This window comes from Typopeltis vanoorti, chromosome 12 (genome assembly GCF_054136105.1).
Source record: "Typopeltis vanoorti isolate ZY-2024b chromosome 12, IOZ_Tvanoo_1.0, whole genome shotgun sequence".
NCBI classification, from domain to species: Eukaryota; Metazoa; Arthropoda; class Arachnida; order Uropygi; family Thelyphonidae; genus Typopeltis; species Typopeltis vanoorti.
Genome location: NC_143560.1, coordinates 130,243,284 through 130,262,221, shown reverse-complemented (window position 1 = coordinate 130,262,221; position 18,938 = coordinate 130,243,284). Strand labels below are relative to the sequence as shown.

At 37.1% G+C, this 18,938-nt stretch overlaps 1 protein-coding gene across 4 annotated transcripts in view; it reads right to left on the bottom strand.

The window, feature by feature from the left end:
- The window catches only part of LOC150101225 (asparagine synthetase domain-containing protein 1), a 311,734-nt gene that overhangs the window by 24,355 nt on the left and 268,441 nt on the right, over positions 1-18,938 (bottom strand). Inside the window, exon 12 of one of the 4 annotated variants that reach the window (XM_090402012.1) lies at positions 12,305-12,656. The exons of the other annotated variants lie outside the window; for them this stretch is intronic. Within the exon in view, the coding sequence (XP_090258138.1) occupies positions 12,614-12,656 (43 nt within the window). The 3' untranslated portion in view covers positions 12,305-12,613. Of the gene's footprint in view, positions 1-12,304; positions 12,657-18,938 lie in introns of those variants that run through there. 4 annotated transcript variants of the gene reach the window in all.

Sequence of the window (18,938 nt, the reverse complement as noted above, 5' to 3'; positions counted from 1 at the left end):
ATCGATTTAGTTCTAGTGCTCTGAATTCTCAGTTGAAACTCTCAGTTCTCTACATTCTGCCAATTAATAGAAAATAGTTCTCACAGTTCAAAATTCCAGAATGCAAAATAAATATTTTTATAGTTGGCTTCTCTAATTCACTTCTAGTCTATAAACACTTAATTGAATTACAAGGCAATTATCAATTCAAGGGGGAAATACTTTAGTGCTTCATTCCTTCGACTATTTATAGTTAAACACTCAGCTAGGGTACAGATATATTAGGCAGAACTAACTTTTATTTGCTTCACTCTGGATGTAAAATGGATAAGTCTTACCGGGCTACAACTTCTGCACATTGAATTCACTTAGGCACATTTTCAAGATTCACGTTAACTAATTATCGCGAGGAAACACAATTCAAAGAAATCTTCACTATGTTAATTGAAATATTAAATACAGTGCTACATAAGTCTTGACACATTAGATTTACGTCATGTACTAATTCCTTATCTTCCACTATCTATTGACTTCAGCTCTGCAGCTTTCTTCCTCTAATCATTAGGAATCTATTGTAATATCAGAATTCCATAGAGGCAGTTTTTAATGCCTATTCATTCCCGGTCCTTTCCTTGTAGATTTTTCTGCATATCTCAACTCACCTTTCGTTACTCACAACCGGTCTCCTCGCTGTCCCCAAACTTTCTCCTCCTGTTTTCTTTCGTTTTCCAATTAACTGCATTTATTCTTCCCACCAAAATCCGGTTCTAGCCAGTTCAGCTTACATCTACAGGCATCTCCATATCATAGCCATTCACGTTCTAAGCATGCGTTAACTAAAAACAACTCAGTTTCTCCTTTACTAGCCAATCAAATTCAATCAGAAGAATTACATAAAATCATATCAGCAGAATTCCACATATTCTCTTTCAGAAATAACAAATAAAGAAATAATCCATAGTTCACATAAAATACATTTAAATATGATGAATACAAATTCTTATACTATATAATATATATATACATTCTTATAATATATTCCTGTGTATAATATATACACAGGAATAAATAAAATAAATTCAATGACATTTTGATACAGAGTCCTTTCATTACCAATACAAATCCCAAAATTATATAATTAAACAATAATAAACAAGCTCAAAGTAATTATATGAATAATAATTTATAAGCAAGAGACTAACAACAAATGATATTTATAAGTCTTGCTTATGACATGGTGGCTTATGTTGGACTCTGAAAGAAGTATAAACAATTTTCATTTCTCTTCATTCAAAATCCAACAATGGTATACTCCCTGAGTTTCTAAAACATCTTGGTCAACATGGCTGGCTGCCCTTTTCTCAGAAATCATCATGACTGGTAAACTACCAAAACTGTGGCAGGAAGCCAAAATAATTGCCATGCCCAAACCAGGGAAAGATCCAAATGATGTGAAAAACTTACGACCCATCTCCTTGCTTTGCACCATCTTTAAGCTCTTTGAAAGAATTCCCCTTAAAAGAATTTCACCACTCATCGAAAGAGCACTCCCAACTGAACAAGCTGGGCTCAGACCAGGTCCTGACAACTCAAAATGAAGCAGGCTTCCAGAAGAAACTTATATCTGGAGCCACTTTCATTGACCTAACATCTGCTTACGACACTGTCTGGATCAGGGGTGTTATATCTTTTGAGTGTGGCTTACCGCCATTGTTAAAATGTAGTTACTCAATTAGTTGTTTTACTTTTATCTATTCTTTCTTACCTAAACCTTCTACTATCAAAATCCTACCCTCTGTGTGTGAGCCATTGTTATATCTGCCGCCTCACGGTGTGTGGCTCACATTGTTATGTATCCCCGTGTGCGCCAATTTAAATATCTTTGCTCTTCCATTATTTTACTTCCCTCATTATTTTAACCTCCCTACTTTACTTACAAGACTTACAAAATCTTCTTGGCTCTAATATCTGTATCACTTCTTACATGTTCATTCTATAAGGAAAGCAAATCCTATATCTCTGGCTGATTCCTAAATTTACTCACGTGCATACCCTGACTGTTAAGGTTATTCCTTACTATAAGAAACGAATCCTCTAATGTCTATCTGGGGCCGTCTCCTCTTCAGATATTGACAAATTTATTTTTTAACGCTGTGCCAGCCAATATCTTAGAATAGAGGGGACTCTTATTCAAGGAGACTTTTCCAGACCTTTGGTGCACATAGGAGAATAAATTTATTGCTTATACTCATAAATCAAATGCTCTACTACGGCTAAGTAAATTCTAGTTTGCAGTCGTAGCCTCTATAACAACATGTTATACCTTTCTTTCAATTCCCCCCCCCCCTTCTGCTATGGTTCGAATTAATGAGTGGTAGTTTTGGTTCATATCACAGGCGAAATTCAGGTATAAAAGAAAAAAACATATTTATTGGAATCTAAAGAAATAATATACACTTTCAATTGGTTCAATGACATGCTAAGTCAAACTTATTAATACTCTAACGTATGAACAATTAATCCTTCTCTTGAGTTAGAGATTTAACACACATAATATACACATTATACTCTTTTAATCAAAATTCTACCTACTGTGTTAATCTTGCATATTAAACTAGTCACAATCATCTATAATCATTCCTAACAATTTGTCTTATGGACATTAACACTGCTAAATAATCACTTAAAGTCCTTAAGTACTGCCCACACTCGATTAATACATTGCAATAATTCTTCCCTTTTTCTGACTGGATAATTATACAACAAAACTGTACTTTACCATTTCTTGGGGCAGGGTCTCTAGGTCCGTCTGAACTGTCCTTCTTTGTTTGAATTCTCTTTCGATACCTCCATAAGCCTACGTCCACGTGGTGGGTCACTATGGTCGTCGGATTAAGCTATGCTCTGCACCAGGCCTTTTCCCTCGTCTATTTCTCGATCTGTTTCAGACCATCGTCATTTCTACTGCCGGTTCTGGTATACGTTCACAATATTATTCCATCGAAACCTTCAGCGAAAACAATGTAAGCCGACATCTCACGCTTTAGTACCGACAGAAATTTAGACATCGAAGGGAAAGGTGCATCCTCCGATATTGAACTATCGCCACGAAGCACCATCAGGAACCACCGGGCCACAAGAGAAGTCAAATCATCATCCAGGAAAGCAGGCGAAAAAAGCCTTGAGAAAGGGGTGCAAAACCTTTTTATTCTCCCTTCACTTCTCCCCTCTTGCACACTGTTCTTACCACAATAGCGCCCTCTTACTTTTTTTTCTGTGATCTTTTCCCACCCGCTACTTTCATCGACCACAGCAACTTCGGCACATCGTGAGATCATAGCAGCGTCTTCCAGGAACCGAATGTGCGTCGCTTTCCTAGGTTGCCAATGCCTCACGCCTGCCCATGACCTTTGGACTATTGCTTACATCTAATTTATGCATTCATATAATACTACTTTATACACGAAGTTCTTTACATGGTCTTACAATTCTGCTAAATTAAAGTAATTCTATTTCCATTTACAGTTAACATTTTTAGTTCTTCTGCTCCAGTACAAGTTTTTTTCTCTCAGCTGAATTTTCTGACTTGTTAAATCCTGCATGAATTATTTCTTTAATAAAATTCTTCATTCAGAATGTAACAGGGGCATCCTCCTAAAACTAGGAAATATTATAAAGTGTAAAAAAACTTTACAACTTTTTGAATCTATTCTCTTTTTCTTGTGTTGGTGGAAAATGGTCCATATTGGTGGGAAAAAATGAATTTTTTCCCACCAATATGGACCGGGATCTTTCCAACAGAAAGATCCCGGTCCTTATTGGTGGAAAAAAGAGCAGGCTCAGATTCCTTCAAAACGGTCTTCCTCAGGACACTGTGTTATCTCCTATACTTTTTAACATCTACGTGCATGATCTAACTCATAACAGATCAAGCAAGTATATGTACACCGATCCACCTCCTTTACCAACCTAGAATCAACCTTGAATAGAGACCTGAACACCCCGGAAGAATACTTCAAGCAGTGATAATTGAAGCCAAATCCAACGAAAACAGTGTCCTCAGTATTTCACCTGTACAATGCAGAGGCAAATCGACAACTCAACCTTTCTTTCTGTGGAAAAATGGTAGAACACGAGCCTCACCTTGGAGTGAGCCTGGATAGAAGCCTAACCTATAAAAGGCACATCATCAACCTCTCCAATAAAATTAAAACCAGAAATAATATCATTTCAAGGCTTGCTGGACCAACCCAGGGTTGTGGTGCAGAAATGCTAAAGTCGTCTGCACTAGTCCTTGCATTCTCTGCAGCAGAATATTGTGCCCCTGTCTGGGAAAGAAGTACACACACTAACATTATAGACACCCAGCTAAACTCTACCATGTGCACAATTAGTGGGACAGTGAGAAGTATCCCTCTCTCCTGGCTGCCTGTTCTATCTAACATTGCTCCACCACACATACGGAGAAGACAAGCCTCGATTAAGGAATTTAATAAAGCAACGAGCAATCCACTCCTGCCCCTGCACCAGACTCTCATAAACCCACCTAGTCTTCGCCTCAAATCTAGAAAGCCACTCTGGTCCATAGACTGTGCTTTCTTTTTGTAGGTAGAAAGCGTTTTGCCACACAAAATAACCAGAACGTAATACATGAGTAAAGAGAGCCATGATATCGGGAGGGAATTTGTTCTGTAAAGGATGGATTGTGTCATTGAATGGGACATTCGTAGAGGACAGAGATGTCAAAACTGACTAATAAATCATCTTTTTCTAATGTAATGTCTTTGATTATGTTTATGAAGTGTTGTGGGTTTCTGATACAGGAGGGGGAGTGACCTACCAACTACTTGAGTGTCGCTGCTAATTTCATGGCTAGGTAAAGTCCATAATTTCTAAAATTAATACTGATCACCGTGCAACACTAAAAGAAAGGAGACTTCTGAATTAGATCAGTGCCTGGCTGTCAGATAGGTATCAAAAAGTTGTGAGTGCACCACTAATGACCTTACTCCAAAAGAGAAAGATCACTAGTGGTATGTCACAGGGATCAGTTTTGGGACAATTGTTGTTCAATTTGTATCTTAATGTTATTAGGAAGGGTTTAACTAGTGATATGCAGCTGATGCAAAATTGGGGAGAGCAATGCAGTCAAGCATATGTTATGGCCTTACAGGATAACTTGAATAGATTGCATAAGGACTCATTATTGCACAGAGATTTGGTCACTGGGTTTTCATGGTGAAGAGGATATGTTAAAAAGGGTCCACAGAAGATTCACAAAGGTGGTCAGTGATCTGTGTAATGTAGAGTACGAGGACAGATTGAGAGAATATAAATTGCAAAGCCTTGTTAATAGGAGGATGAGGGAGGGGATATGATTGAGACATATAAGGTATTCAGGGTTACTATCAGGTTGACATGGATGAGGTTTTTCTTAGAATGGGAGAAGGGAATAAAGTAAATGGCCATTCCTGGAAACTGTATAAGGAAAGTGTGAGCAGAGGAATGAGGAGTAGGTTCTTTGCATGAATAGTGGTTTGGTGAGTGGAATGCATTGCATGAGCACGTTGTGAATGTAGACACATGGAATCAGTTTAAGGTGATTGGATGATCTTTATGTTGTGATAGTGTGTACCTTCCATGATGAGTCTTTGACTCCATGGAGGTCAGATGCTAACAATAATAATAATGTTTCAAAACATTATTCAATTAGTCTTTCATATTTTCCATATTTTTTGTGAAATAATTAAACCTAAAATAAGTGAAATTTACTACAGTATTAATTTAGTTTTAATGTTTCCATACATTCAGAAGGTTAAAACTACCAACTTAGCCAATGAATTAGCGAGATGGCGCTCATATTATATTAGAAATAGAGTGAACTAATTGTATTGGATAGCTGAAGTTGTCATCCCTAGAAAGGATTTAGAATGAATTGGTTTTCTTTGTTAGAAAACTTTTTTGATTCCTGGAATTAAATTTAAATTTGTGTGTGTGAGAAAGAGAGAGCGAGAAAAGGTATATCCTGTCTGACATTTTTAATGTAAATTATTATATTTGCACATTTTTATAATTATTAAACAATGTCTCTTTGTATTACATTTCTCATCTTATTAGTATCGATAAATGATATTTTAAAAGTTCCTCAAGGGATAATGTTTGTGAGTATAGGGTTCGCAAACCCAAGGTACCTGATGCTGGACCATGTCTTACTTCATGTAATATACACCTGTTATATTATTTGTCGACTAGTCCATCCTTTTTTTCCTTCTTTCTTCCCCCCCCCCCCAATACTATTAGCATATTCGATGGTTAGGGGTGAATCTTTCCGATTTTTATATTTCATTTCATCTTATGTTGAAAGGGACTCTGCAACCCTACCACTATCTTCTTCACTTCACTCCAAAATGCTAATATGGCTGTATCTTATAATACTGTATGCTGTATCGATTAATGCACAGAATAATCAGATCCACATTCAGGGTTTAGGCAGAGGGTCCCGTTCGAGAAGTATATTACAGTCTCCAACAAAAGTCAGTGATATTGTGAATGAGCAACACAGAAGGTACAGGATTAATCTTAGAAGGGAATTTTACATAGGCACATGGGAATTTTCAGGGTCCACGGATGAGTACTATTGAGATTTTCTGTAAAGATATGGATAGGAATAAAACTAACATCATGGAAATTATAGATTTCAGATGGAATGAAGAAAGTCACTTCAAAAGACAGGATGGTAAGCTAGTTGTTAAATATCAGGTGGAGATTCAAAGCATCATGGGGTAGCTGTGATACTAAACACAGCTCAGGAAAAAGCCTTCTTGGTTATAACTCTGTTATTGATAGGATATGTTCTAATAGAATTAAGGCTCAGACAACCAATGTATCAATCATGGTAGTTTTTGCACCACACACGGATAGGCCTGAAGAAGAGAGTGAGGAATTCTATGAAAGTTTACAGACTGTTTTGAACAGCTTATCAAGGAGAGACATACTTAACATCATCATCATCAAATTCCTGATATATACACTCAAGGGGTGCACAGGATATGATAGTACTACATCAACAACTTACATCATTACTAACTTCCTATCTACAATTTTCCTCCAAATCAGTCTGTTAAATATCGAAACTTCAATATTATCAAGTCTTATATTTCTGTCTTCTAATGCACTTTTTACTGTATCAATCCACCTATATCTTGGTCTTCCTATGGATCTTTTTCCTGCCAACCTGGCATAGAACACTTGTTTTGCTTATCTTTCCTCTCCCTTTCTGCTTAAGTGACCATACCACCTAAAATTAGCAATGCTAATGCATTCCTGGATCTTGACAATACCAAGTTTTTTCCTAATATCCTTGTTTTCAATATGATATATACATTGATGCTACCTGTTCATGCACCTAATCTTTCTCAGGCCTCTCATATCTGTGGTCTCTAGTCTTTGATGAAGTGTTTTACTTCTAACCCAGCTCTCAGATCCATAAGTTAAAATTGTTTTAAACATTGTCTTGTATACAGCTAATTTAGTGGTGTGGCTAATTTCTCACTTATTCCATATAAATTTATTCAGTTGACTTCCTACCATACCAGCTTTGTTGATTCTGGTCTATTTCCACATTTAATTTACCATCTTCAGTAAAAATCATGCCTAAGTAGCTGAAATGTTTTACTTGTTCCACAGGTTCTCCATTCACAACACAGTTGACATTTTCAATGATTCTGCCTATTTTCATTGACTTTGTGTTTTTATTGCTGACCTTCATACCATATCTATTACAACAGTTATTCAATTTAGTCAGGGAATCTTGCAGACTTCTAGTGGATTTATTTAGATGTATAACATTATCCGCATAAAGCAAAGAGCAGAGATTAACATCTCCAATTATGATATCATGATTAATACACATTCCATCATAATGTCATCCACATAGATAATGAATAAGAGAGGGGGAAAATGTACATCCCTGTCTGACACCAGATTTAACATTAAACCATCTTCCTATACTTCCTTCAATTCTAACTGCTGACTTACAACTCAAATAAAGGCTAAGTATTGCTTAACATAATGCCCCATTAACACCATATAACTTTAGCGATTTGAATAGCTTCTCTCTTGGCACCTTGTCATATGCCTTTTCCAGATCTACAAAACTTAAATACAGATCTTTGTTATATTCCCATGATTTCTTAACTATTTGTCGTAAAGTGAAAAATCTGATCCTGACAGCCTCTATTTGGCCTGAAGCCAGCTTGTTCTTCACCAAGCTTCTCTTCCAGAATCCGTCTCAATGGTTTCTCAAGTATACTTGCATATATTTTACCAGAAACACTCAGTAATGAAATGCCTCTGTAATTCTCACATTCAGTTATATTTCCCTTTTTATATATAGGTACTATGAGAGCTCTACTCCAATCATCTAGAATTTTTCCCTCTGTTCAGGCCTTCTGAACAGTGCAATCACTGTATGACTTTTATACCTCCATACTTCAGCATTTCTGGTCGAATGTCCTACTCCTGCTGCCTTTCCATATTTCAGGCTTTTGATGGCTTTTTCTACTTCAAGCATAGACATGTATTCCTGACTGCATGCCTGGTCAGTGTTTTTTATCACTGTGCTGTCATCACTGCTTGTTTCATTTAGCAGTTTTTCCAAGTAATTACTCTATACTTCAAGGATATCTTTTTCTTCCGTTTTCATGTCACCTTTATCATCTTTAATTCCTTTTACAGCACTCTTTCCTCCATTTCTGATCTTCTGCAACAACCTCCATAATATCTTGCTATCTTCTTGATATTTATTTTCTATGTTCTTGTCAAAGTGCTCCCATGACTTTTGTTTAGTCAGTTTTACACAGTGTTTAGCTTTCTTACATTTGTCTCTGTATTCTCTAAGAGCACAAACTGACTTATTTGCCAGGAACTTTTGATATGCTTTCTTCTTTTCCTTCACTGCCTCTTTAACTTCCTGTGTCCACAATGAAGTTCTGATTTATCTATCCTTGCACACAACCTTACCGCATGCCTCTCTGGCTGAATCAATCAGTGTTTTCTGCAGGCTTACCAGTGAATCTCCAAGATTTGGTTCCTGCTCTCAAACTCTCATTTTTTCTTGAATAATGTTTGTGTATTTTAGTCTACACTTCACATCTGAGAGCTACTCAACTTTTATTCGCTTTAAAACTTTCTTGCATGTGCTTCTTTTCAATATGAAATTCAATTTTATCGTGCTCAAGATTAAATAGTGATCACTTCCAATTTCTCTGTACACTCTGGTGTCCTGCACCAGCGGGAAAACATCACTATCAACAATAACACAGTCAATGAGACTTTTCTTATTCCTTGCCTCTTCTCTCCATGTGCATTTCTGCACATTTTTATGTTGGAACATTGGGTTAGCAATAACCAATCCATGTTCTGTGTAGAAATCTAACAGGTATTTGCCATTATTATTAGTTTTGCTCTTTTCTTCAAATTTTCCCAAAATATTTTTGTATGTCTGACAATCATTTTATATCTTAGGAGATTTAATGCAAACGTGGGAAAGAGTATGAGAGCTAGGCATGTTTGGTCTGGGGGAACGTAATACCTGTGGTGAAAGACTTGGAATTTGCCCATGCTAACAGATCAGTTATTACCAATACCTGCTTCCAGAAAAACATCCACAATGAACCTATACTTGGATATCTAACACTGATAGGTGAAGGCACCACATTGATTAGATCCTTTTATTGATTGAAAAGATTAGATTGAAAAGCGATGTTGTTTTTGGGGGCATGTAAGCAACCTTGACATCCAATGGTGTTCTTACTTCAGCAAGATTTTGAGGATATCCAGGGACATTATCCAATAGAAGCAATGCCTTGGCTGGCAAATCATTTTCTTTACTGAAGCAAAGCACGGTAAGACAAAAATAATTTGTGTACCAATCTATAAAAAGTCTTGTGTAACCCAAGCTTTCTTGTTCCATTTCCAATAGACCTGCAGCATGGGGCTTTTAGACCTTTAAGGTGCATGATGTCTGTGAATGTACACCAACATTGGCTTAAGCTTCAAAGTTCTGGAGACATTTGCACCCAACAAAAGCGTAAGTCTATCTTTTGCAGTTTTAAAACCTGGAGTGGAACGTTCTTCACAAGAAATGAAGGTGCGTGATGGCATTTTTTTCCAGTAGAGCCCAGTCTCATCAACAATAAAAATGAGATCAGGAGGATAACTTCCTTGTTCTACACAGTTTTGAAATTCTTTAGGAAAAGCAGCCGCTGCAGCAACATCTGTACTTGCCGCCTCAGCATGAAATTTGACACTATGGCACTTACTTCGAGACTTAAATCTCATGAACCAACCTTTGCTTCCTAAAAATGTTTCTTCGCCTCCATCTGTCTTTTTAAGATCCTCAAAAATTGTTTTTGCTTCCTCAGTTATAACAGCCTGTGTCAGAGGAATGTTTTTCTGATTCAAGTCATCCTCCCATAATGATAATAATTTTTCCATTTTTTCATGAAGTTTACCCCTGCTATAACTTACATGTTTTGCATTTAGTACTGCCGTAGATTGTTGCGCAGGCTGTTTTATTCTATCTGCATTTTTCAGAATTGTAGTAACAGTTGATGGAGTTAAGTTCATACTTCTACAAACATTAGCACATGTCTGCCCATCTTCCATTCTTCGAATCCTCTCCATCTTGTTTTCAAGTGTGATTGATTTCCGTACCTTCTTAACACCAAGTTCTGCTAACTTTTCTGCACTTCTTTTATCAGACATGGTATGTAATTATGTACTTTATCAATTTAAATATGTATGTATGCAAAAAAAATTAAATAGTACTATTAGGTAGATTCAAGAGCAAAACTAGGTTTGATACATATACATCGTAGTAGCTCGGTAAAGACTCAAACACTAGAGTACTTGCTAGTGTCATTTCTCAGTCAGACCACACTACAGTAAGAAAGCACGTAGAGGCATCTGGCGTTACTGTGAATCAAGGTAAATTGAACCGTCATAAACCGAGGGCTGCCTGTGCTATAGAACTATTAGTTTAATATCTCATGCAAGCAAAATTTTATTGAAGATCATGCTAAATAGGATTAAGGTCAAAGTTGATGCAGAGATGCTAGAGGAACAAACAGGTTTTAGGAAAGGTAAGGACACCAGAAATCAGATCCTTTGCCTTAGACAGATCATAGAAAAGTATAAAGAATTCAGACTCCCTCTGGTAATGTGTTTCTTAGACTACTCTAAAGCTTTTGACTGTGTTCAGCATGTGAAACTGTGAGAAGTAATGAAAATAATGGGTTTTCCCTCAACACACCATCAAACTGATTGGCTTCAGGTTAGAAAAGGAGTTAAGCAAGGATTTTTACTTTCTCCTCACTTGTTTAGTATATATGCAGAGGACATCATGTGCGAAGCATTGAATGAGCTCAGGACAGGAATTAGGATAGGAGTAGATTGATCAGTAATCTAAGACAAAGATTATGGTTCTCAAAGGACATACCAACCGGGAAGATCCTGAAAAACAAGTGTACCTTAATGGAGAAAGATTTGAGGAGGTCAGCAAGTTTGAGTACCTGGGATCCATTACTGAGGATTTCGGATGCAGTTGTTTTTCCAACAGTGACTTATGGATGTGATACTTGGACCTAAAGAAGTCTGATAAGAAAAAAATAGCTGCTTTTGAGACGTGGTGTTATAGAAGGCTGTTGAGGATATCATATATTGAAAGGCGTACAAATGAATGAGTGTTAGAAAAGATCTGCAGAACTTTAAGGCTCCTCAAGGATATTGACAGAAGAAAGTTAAAATATTTTGGACACATTGAAAGGATAGATGCAGGACTCCTCAGAACAGTAATAGAAGGTAAAGTTCCTGGAAAAAGAGGAAGGGATAGACTGTCAATGAGATGGATGGATGCATGGTGTGTGTGTAGAGTGACTGGTCTTCAGAGAGTTGAAGCCTCCAGAAAAGCATGCAACAGGACTACATGGCAAGGCCTAGTGTGGTACATCACCGAGCATCAGAGTGACCATATGGCATCTGTGGATATCCAGCGAACATGATGATGATGATAAAAGTTTGAGTAACTAGAATTGTTTTAAACTAAATTAATTTATTGCAAAAGAATTAGAAATACTTAAATAACACTTGTGGTATGAGCATAACCTTTTTTTTATAGGAGCAAGAAACACACACATATAATATATATTTTTATTTTCACTATATTATTTCAGGAAATTACAACGTACTAGGATATACATTAAAATAAATTTTAATATATTTTTATATTTTGGCAATGTCACACTGCCATTTTCAAGAACTTAGGTACAAGATACGTGCACACAGGCACAGCAAAACAATAAATGAGCAAGAAGTATGAAGCTCTTATTTCTCCTAAAGTCCTGATGGTGCCCTCTAGATGGCAATGTTGGTATTCTTGGGCGATTGGGCTGAAGGTCTTCTGATGTAGGGTTCCCAAATTTGAGGAAGTTTCATGCAGCCAAATATGTTGAGGTTTGGCTCGTTTCTTAAGGCTGAAGCTGATTCTATGAAAAGCCTTTCATATCTGTATTTGCTACGGTGTATTATCCTGGCTTTTTTCCACCGTATTCTATGGCAGGTATCCAGAGCATGGTCAAATTTTTATTTTAATGTATATCCTAGTACGTTGTAATTTCCTGAAATAATATAGTGAAAATGCATAACCAACGTCTAAGCCTTTCCACGAGAATATATTTTTATTGTTCATCATTTTAAACAATAAATAGTGAGCCATTTATTAGTGTTTCTAAACTTGAGCTACTATTTATCCTAAAAATAAAAAATAAAAATAAAATAAACATAAAAATACCTGTTTTTGCCTTGATTCTGCCCCTCCATATGTCACTTTTTTATATCTGTCCAGCAGCCACCCTCTTATCCACATAACCAGTGTCATATCCATCCCCATTTGTTTTAATTTGTGTTACAGAGTTCCATGCGGGATTCTGTCAAATGCTTTGCAAAATCACTGTGTGGCCATTTCATTAATCCAACTAAATTGAGACTCAAGAGTTCAAAGAATAAACAGGATGGAAGTGAAATGGATGTGCAATCTTATTAAGCAAGAGATTTTTGTGCATAAGGATGACATCAGTTACAAAAAGTATAAGGTTCAGGCCAGAAGAGTAAACTGGCTCATCAAAGCTAAAGACTGAATGTGAAACCATAAATCTCGTAAATGCAGATGGTATGCAGGTGGAAAATACAGAAGAAATTGCTCAACTAATTAGTGCCAATTTTACTAAAAGCTATTAACCTGGTAAATGCAACATTACCTCAATGATATCTTATTAAGTCTTATACCTCTACAGTGGAAGGAGAAATTCAGATGTATGAAGAGGAGGTACTAGAGCTGATGGATGAACTGAATATGAATTTAGCAATAGATAGTTATGTCATCACTTTTCCTAAAATAATTTACTTTCTTTATGAATTTACCTCTCTAAAATAACTACAAGACTTACAAAATTTCCCTGAGTCTAATATCTGTATCACTTCTTACGTGTTCATTCTATAAGGAAAGCAAATTCTATATCTCTAGCCAATTCCTAATTTTACTCACGTGCTTACGCTGACTGTTAAAGGTTATTCCTTTAACGCTAAAAGAAACGAATCCTCTAATTTCTTTCTGGGGACGTCTCCTCTTCAGATATTGACAAATTTATTTTTTAAAGCTGCACCAGCCAATATCTTAGAATAGAGGGAACTCTTATTCAGGGAGACTTTTGGTGCACATAGGTGAATAAATTTCGTGCTTAAACTCATAAATTAAATGCTTTACTGTGGTTAAGTAAATTCTGGTTTGTAGTCGTAACCACTATAACAACATGTTATACCTTTCTTTCAAACCCCCCCCCCCATGGTTCAGATTAATGAGTGGTAGTTTTGATTCATATCACAGGCAAAACTCAGGTATAGAAGAAAAACATATTTATTGGAATCTAAAGACATATACACTTAGACCAATCTCACTTTCAATTAGTTCAATGACATGCTAAATCAAACTGTATCAAACTGATTAATACTCTAATGCATAAACAATAAATCCTTCTTTTAAGTTAGAGATTAAACACACATAATATACACATCATACACTTCTAATCAATATTCTACCTACTATGTTAGTCTTGCACATTAAACTAGTCACAATCATCTATAATCATTCCAGATAATTTGTCTTATGGACATTAGTCACTGCTAAATAATCTCACATAAAGTTTTTAAATACTGTCTGTACTCGATAATTACACTACAATGATCTTTCCCTTTTACTGAATGGGTAATTATACAACAAAATCTGTACTTTACCATTTCTTGGGGCAGGATCTCTAGGTCCGTCTGAAGTGTCTGTCTTTGTTTGAATTACCTCTTGATACTTCCATAAGCCTGCGTCCACGTGGTGGACGCAGGCTTATGGAAGTGTCAACAGTCCACCTGTGGACTATAGTCATCAGATGCACCTGGCATTGTTCCCGCGTCAATTCTGGATCTGTTTCGGGCCATCCTCGTTTCTACTGCCGGTTCATAGGATACGTCCGCGATATTATTCCATCGGAACTTTCGGCGAAGGAGCGAAGACAGCACATGCCGACATCTCACGATTTAGTACTGGGAAATTCAGACATCGAAGGGAAAGGCACACCGTCCGATATTGTACTATCGCCAAGAAACACCATCAGGAACTTCCAGTCCACGGGATAAATCGAATCACTATCCAGCAAAATAGGCAAAAAAAAAAAAAAGCCCAGAGAAAGGGGTGCAACCCCTTTTTATTCTCCCTTCACTTCCCCCCCCCTTTTTTAGCACCCCGTTACTAGCTGCAATAGCACCCTCTTACTTTCTGCGATCTTTTCCCACCTGCTACTTTCTTCGTCAGCAGGGATTTCGGCACATCGCGAGATCTCTAGCAGAGTCTTCCGGGAAACGAACGTGTGTTGCTTTCCAAGATTGCCAATGCCTCAGGCCCGCCTGTGACGGTTGGACTATTGTTTACATCTAATTTACCCATTCATTGTATACATGATGCATTCATATAATACTAATTTATACACAAAGTTCTTTACACGGTATTGCAATTCTACTAAAATGAGGTAATTCTATTTCTATTTACAGTTATGCTTTATTTCTTCTGCTCGAGTACAATTTTTTTTATAAGCTGATTTTTTTGACTTGTTAAATCCTGAATGAATTGGTTCCTTTTAAAAGTTCTTCATTCAGGATGTAACAAAGGCCCCCCCCCCCCCCTTTCTAGAAAAAACTTTTTTTTTTTTTTTCAGAAAATTTCTTTTTAGACGTCCCTCAATCTTCTGGGAATGACCCTTCCATCTTGCCTGGGTCTAACTTTTAACGTATGCTTAGGCAAGAAAACAGGCTCTGCATCCTTTCTAATTGCTCTTCCTTTCCTACAACTTGTACTGTCAAGACTATCTTGTTTCCCCGAGTTATGTACATGTTATCCTTTAGTTTCTTATAGGAGGTCATTGGTCTCTGCTTAATACATGCATAATTGACTGCCAACGTATCCTCCCCTGTCTCATTCTCACACTTGTTTGTACCTTCTTCATCTGTGTGTGTCCCTCCTACTTTTAGGTCAAATATATCAGGACATTCTAGCACTTTCGACAAGGAGATCTTACTACATTCTGACCTAGTAACTGCACCATGCTCAGTGTCTCCCTCCATTGGTTTTTTTCCTTACTCTCTCCCTTGGGATTTCCAATACATATGAGCATCTCTCTCTTACTCTGAGCTCGTGATCCCCTTCTCCCTTTCTTACTTCTCCTTATCTCCTGAAAGCGGACTTCCCCTCTAGAATAATTTCATGAGAAATTATATTTTGTAAGGAAGTCATCTCACAGAATCAGTCTTAGCTGTGGGAGGGAGTTTCTTTCAAGACTATACAATTATGCCATATGTACATATCAAAATCAGGTAATCTTACCTTCAATCTTACCGATTTTGTTGCATGAAAATCGGTAGAGGGGGATATTCCTAGAAGTCTGATAGGTCTTCTCAGATGTTTGATTCTCCCTTTCACATAGGGCTCCAGCTCCCTGAAAAAGCTTTCTAAGATAATGGAAGCTTGAGAACCAGTATCAATCAGTGCCCTGAACTTTCTTCCACAAATCTTTCCCTCTACTGTAATTCCAGGGGTTTGTCTTTGATTTTGTCACCCCCCCCCTCTCCATGCATGTTTGGTGCACACATGGGACTTGGCCTCTGGGTGATAATCCCCTTTTGAGTTCCCTTGCCTAGCAAAACAATTTCGGGCAAGATGCCCTATTCTGTTACAATTATAGAACCGTGGAGGTTCTCTCTTGTTGACTCTCTTAATGTCTCCGTCCAAGGACAAAGGAGATTCGGCAGTGTCTCTATTAGACAATTCTGTCAACCATTGCATTACCATGTCCATCTTATCGATCAACTGTCTCTGCAACCTCTCAACTTCCCTGTGAATTAAGCTAGTTGTTCTCTCATCCTGAAGGAGGGTACTTTCTTGGTTTCTTGTAGAGGCTGCCGTCAAACTGACCAAGCACAGCATTGAGGCGTTCCATAACAGGCTGCTGTAATCTTTCAACTTCCTGCCTAATTAGCGAGCGAACCTCGCTTAGATCAGGAACACTAGCAGTAATGGCAAAGTGATTCGGCTCTACTTTCTTTGTTTCCTTTCTGGGCCTTCTTTCTATGGTATTCCTTCAACATTGCCCAAATCCCTATTGCTATCTCTCTCTTCCCTAATTACGTTAACTTATCCAACACTGGCTGTGGGACAGATGTCTCCAAGCAGCTGTTCGCTCTCCTTTACGGCGGCATAGCACTCTTCTAAGTTGGATATTTTCTTTCCAAAAGCTGTCTACCTTAGTTCTTGTTTTAACCCTATCCTAAAGTGCTGGAAAACCGCCCAGTTCAAATGGTGCTTGTCTTCATTCGAGATGCTTAGAGTACTAGTGAGAGTCAACAACCTATTATGGAAGTCCGACACACTTTCTTTATCCTTTTGTATCATTTTCTGGAGCTTCCATAAATTTAGCCCTACATTCTTTACCCTTGAGAACTGAGATATGAGGATCTCCTTAAATTTTGAGTGGTTCAGGGTCTGCTTCAGAATTGGTGAGGAGTACAAATATGTTTTTGCCTTCCCCACTAGCTTGATGCGTAGCAGAATAAGTAGTTGGAAGTCACTCCATCGACCAATCTCTCTCAGTTCCTCAATATATTCAAAGAATGTTATCACATCATCTAATTCTTCTCCAGAGAACTGTGGGAACACCTATTGTGGGTTTACTGTTCTGAAAAATTCAGAATCGTTCATCTCGGAACTAGTTGGGAGAGACATACTTGTACTAGAGCTTACACTGAAACATAAAATTATTTTCTCAAAATTTCTACTATTTCCAACAAATCTCTGATTTCCTGATATGAACCAAAGACCAATTCACTGTGATAGGTCCACGGGAGAAGTCGAATCATCATCCAGCAAAATAGGCAAAAAGAGCCCTGACAAAGGGGTGCAAACCCTTTTTATTCCCCCTTTTAGCACCCCGTTACTAGCTGCGATAGCACCCTCTTACTTATTGTTTCCTTTTAAAAGTTCTTCATTCAGGATGTAACAATACTGATGTTATATCAACATGGAATCTAAAAGTGTGTTCAGCTGAACTGGCTGTATAATTTGAGTGAGTACAGGGAAGATTCCACAGAGTGTAAAGAAAATACGATAATCCCATTGCACAAGGTGGTGCAAATACCAATTTTCAAACTATTGACCTATTAGTATCTTGGGAGTGGTGGTGAAAATGGCATGGGTTTACTAAGGGAAGGTCAGGCTTGAGTAACTTGCTCACATTTTATAATAACGTCATGGTTGAGTTAGACAAGGGGGAAATGATACATCATGATACTTTGGAACTTTGCTAAACTTTTGAAAGATTTCAAGGCTGTTATATATGTTGGAGGAAATAAGATTGGATTATAAATAACTAGTTTGGATAAGAGGTTGGCTGAGTGAGTTATCAAAAAGTAGTACATGGAGGATGGGAGTCTACAAGTTTTAAGGTGACCAGTAGTGTACACCCTAGGATTGGTCTTTGGTACATTGTTATTCAATCTTTATATTAATGAAATTGAGCAGGATTTAGTAGGTGACATTTGCATCATCAGCTATTTGCAGATGATGCAAAAATAGGCTGCATAATTCTGAACTGACATGCAGTACTTGTAGAATAATTTGAATACTATGGATTCTAATAGCTATCTGGTCAATGTTAGGACATGGAAAGTTAGTTATGGAATTTTGCCTAATGAGATATCCAATGGTATATTATATTGCTGTCATTATGCAAGAAGAAACTGACCAAGCTAGGTATCTCGGAGTTTCAGCAGAAAAGTTCAGGGGCCGTATAATAAATATTGTGAATACAACTCAGAGGATAATTGCAATTCTGAAACAAATACTACAATGTTCGAATAAGTCATTTTGCCTCTTTACAAGTCTTTGATATGATCTAATTATAGAATCACACATGTACCACAGTAAAAATTAAATTTATGATGCAGGTATTATTTATCATAAGATGTCATCAGTGCAAACAGTGAACAAGAATAAGGAATTTGAATAAAGAAACAGCAGAGCTCATCATTAAATTGGAATCCTCCATGTATATAGCACGTTTATAGGATACAACTAATGGGCTGACAAATTAAAATAGATGAGTTACAGTGCAAAATATAAACAGACAGTTGACAAATTTATTTAATACAATTGAGGACAACAAATTCCCAGACTTGTAGAACAGTAAGGCAGTCATTACAACTGAGGTTAGGTCGATGAACTAAGGCTTCAGCACTTTCTTTGTGAAAATGCTCATGTTTATATATGGATTTATGTATTCTGAAAGAAACAGTAAAAAAGTCATTGC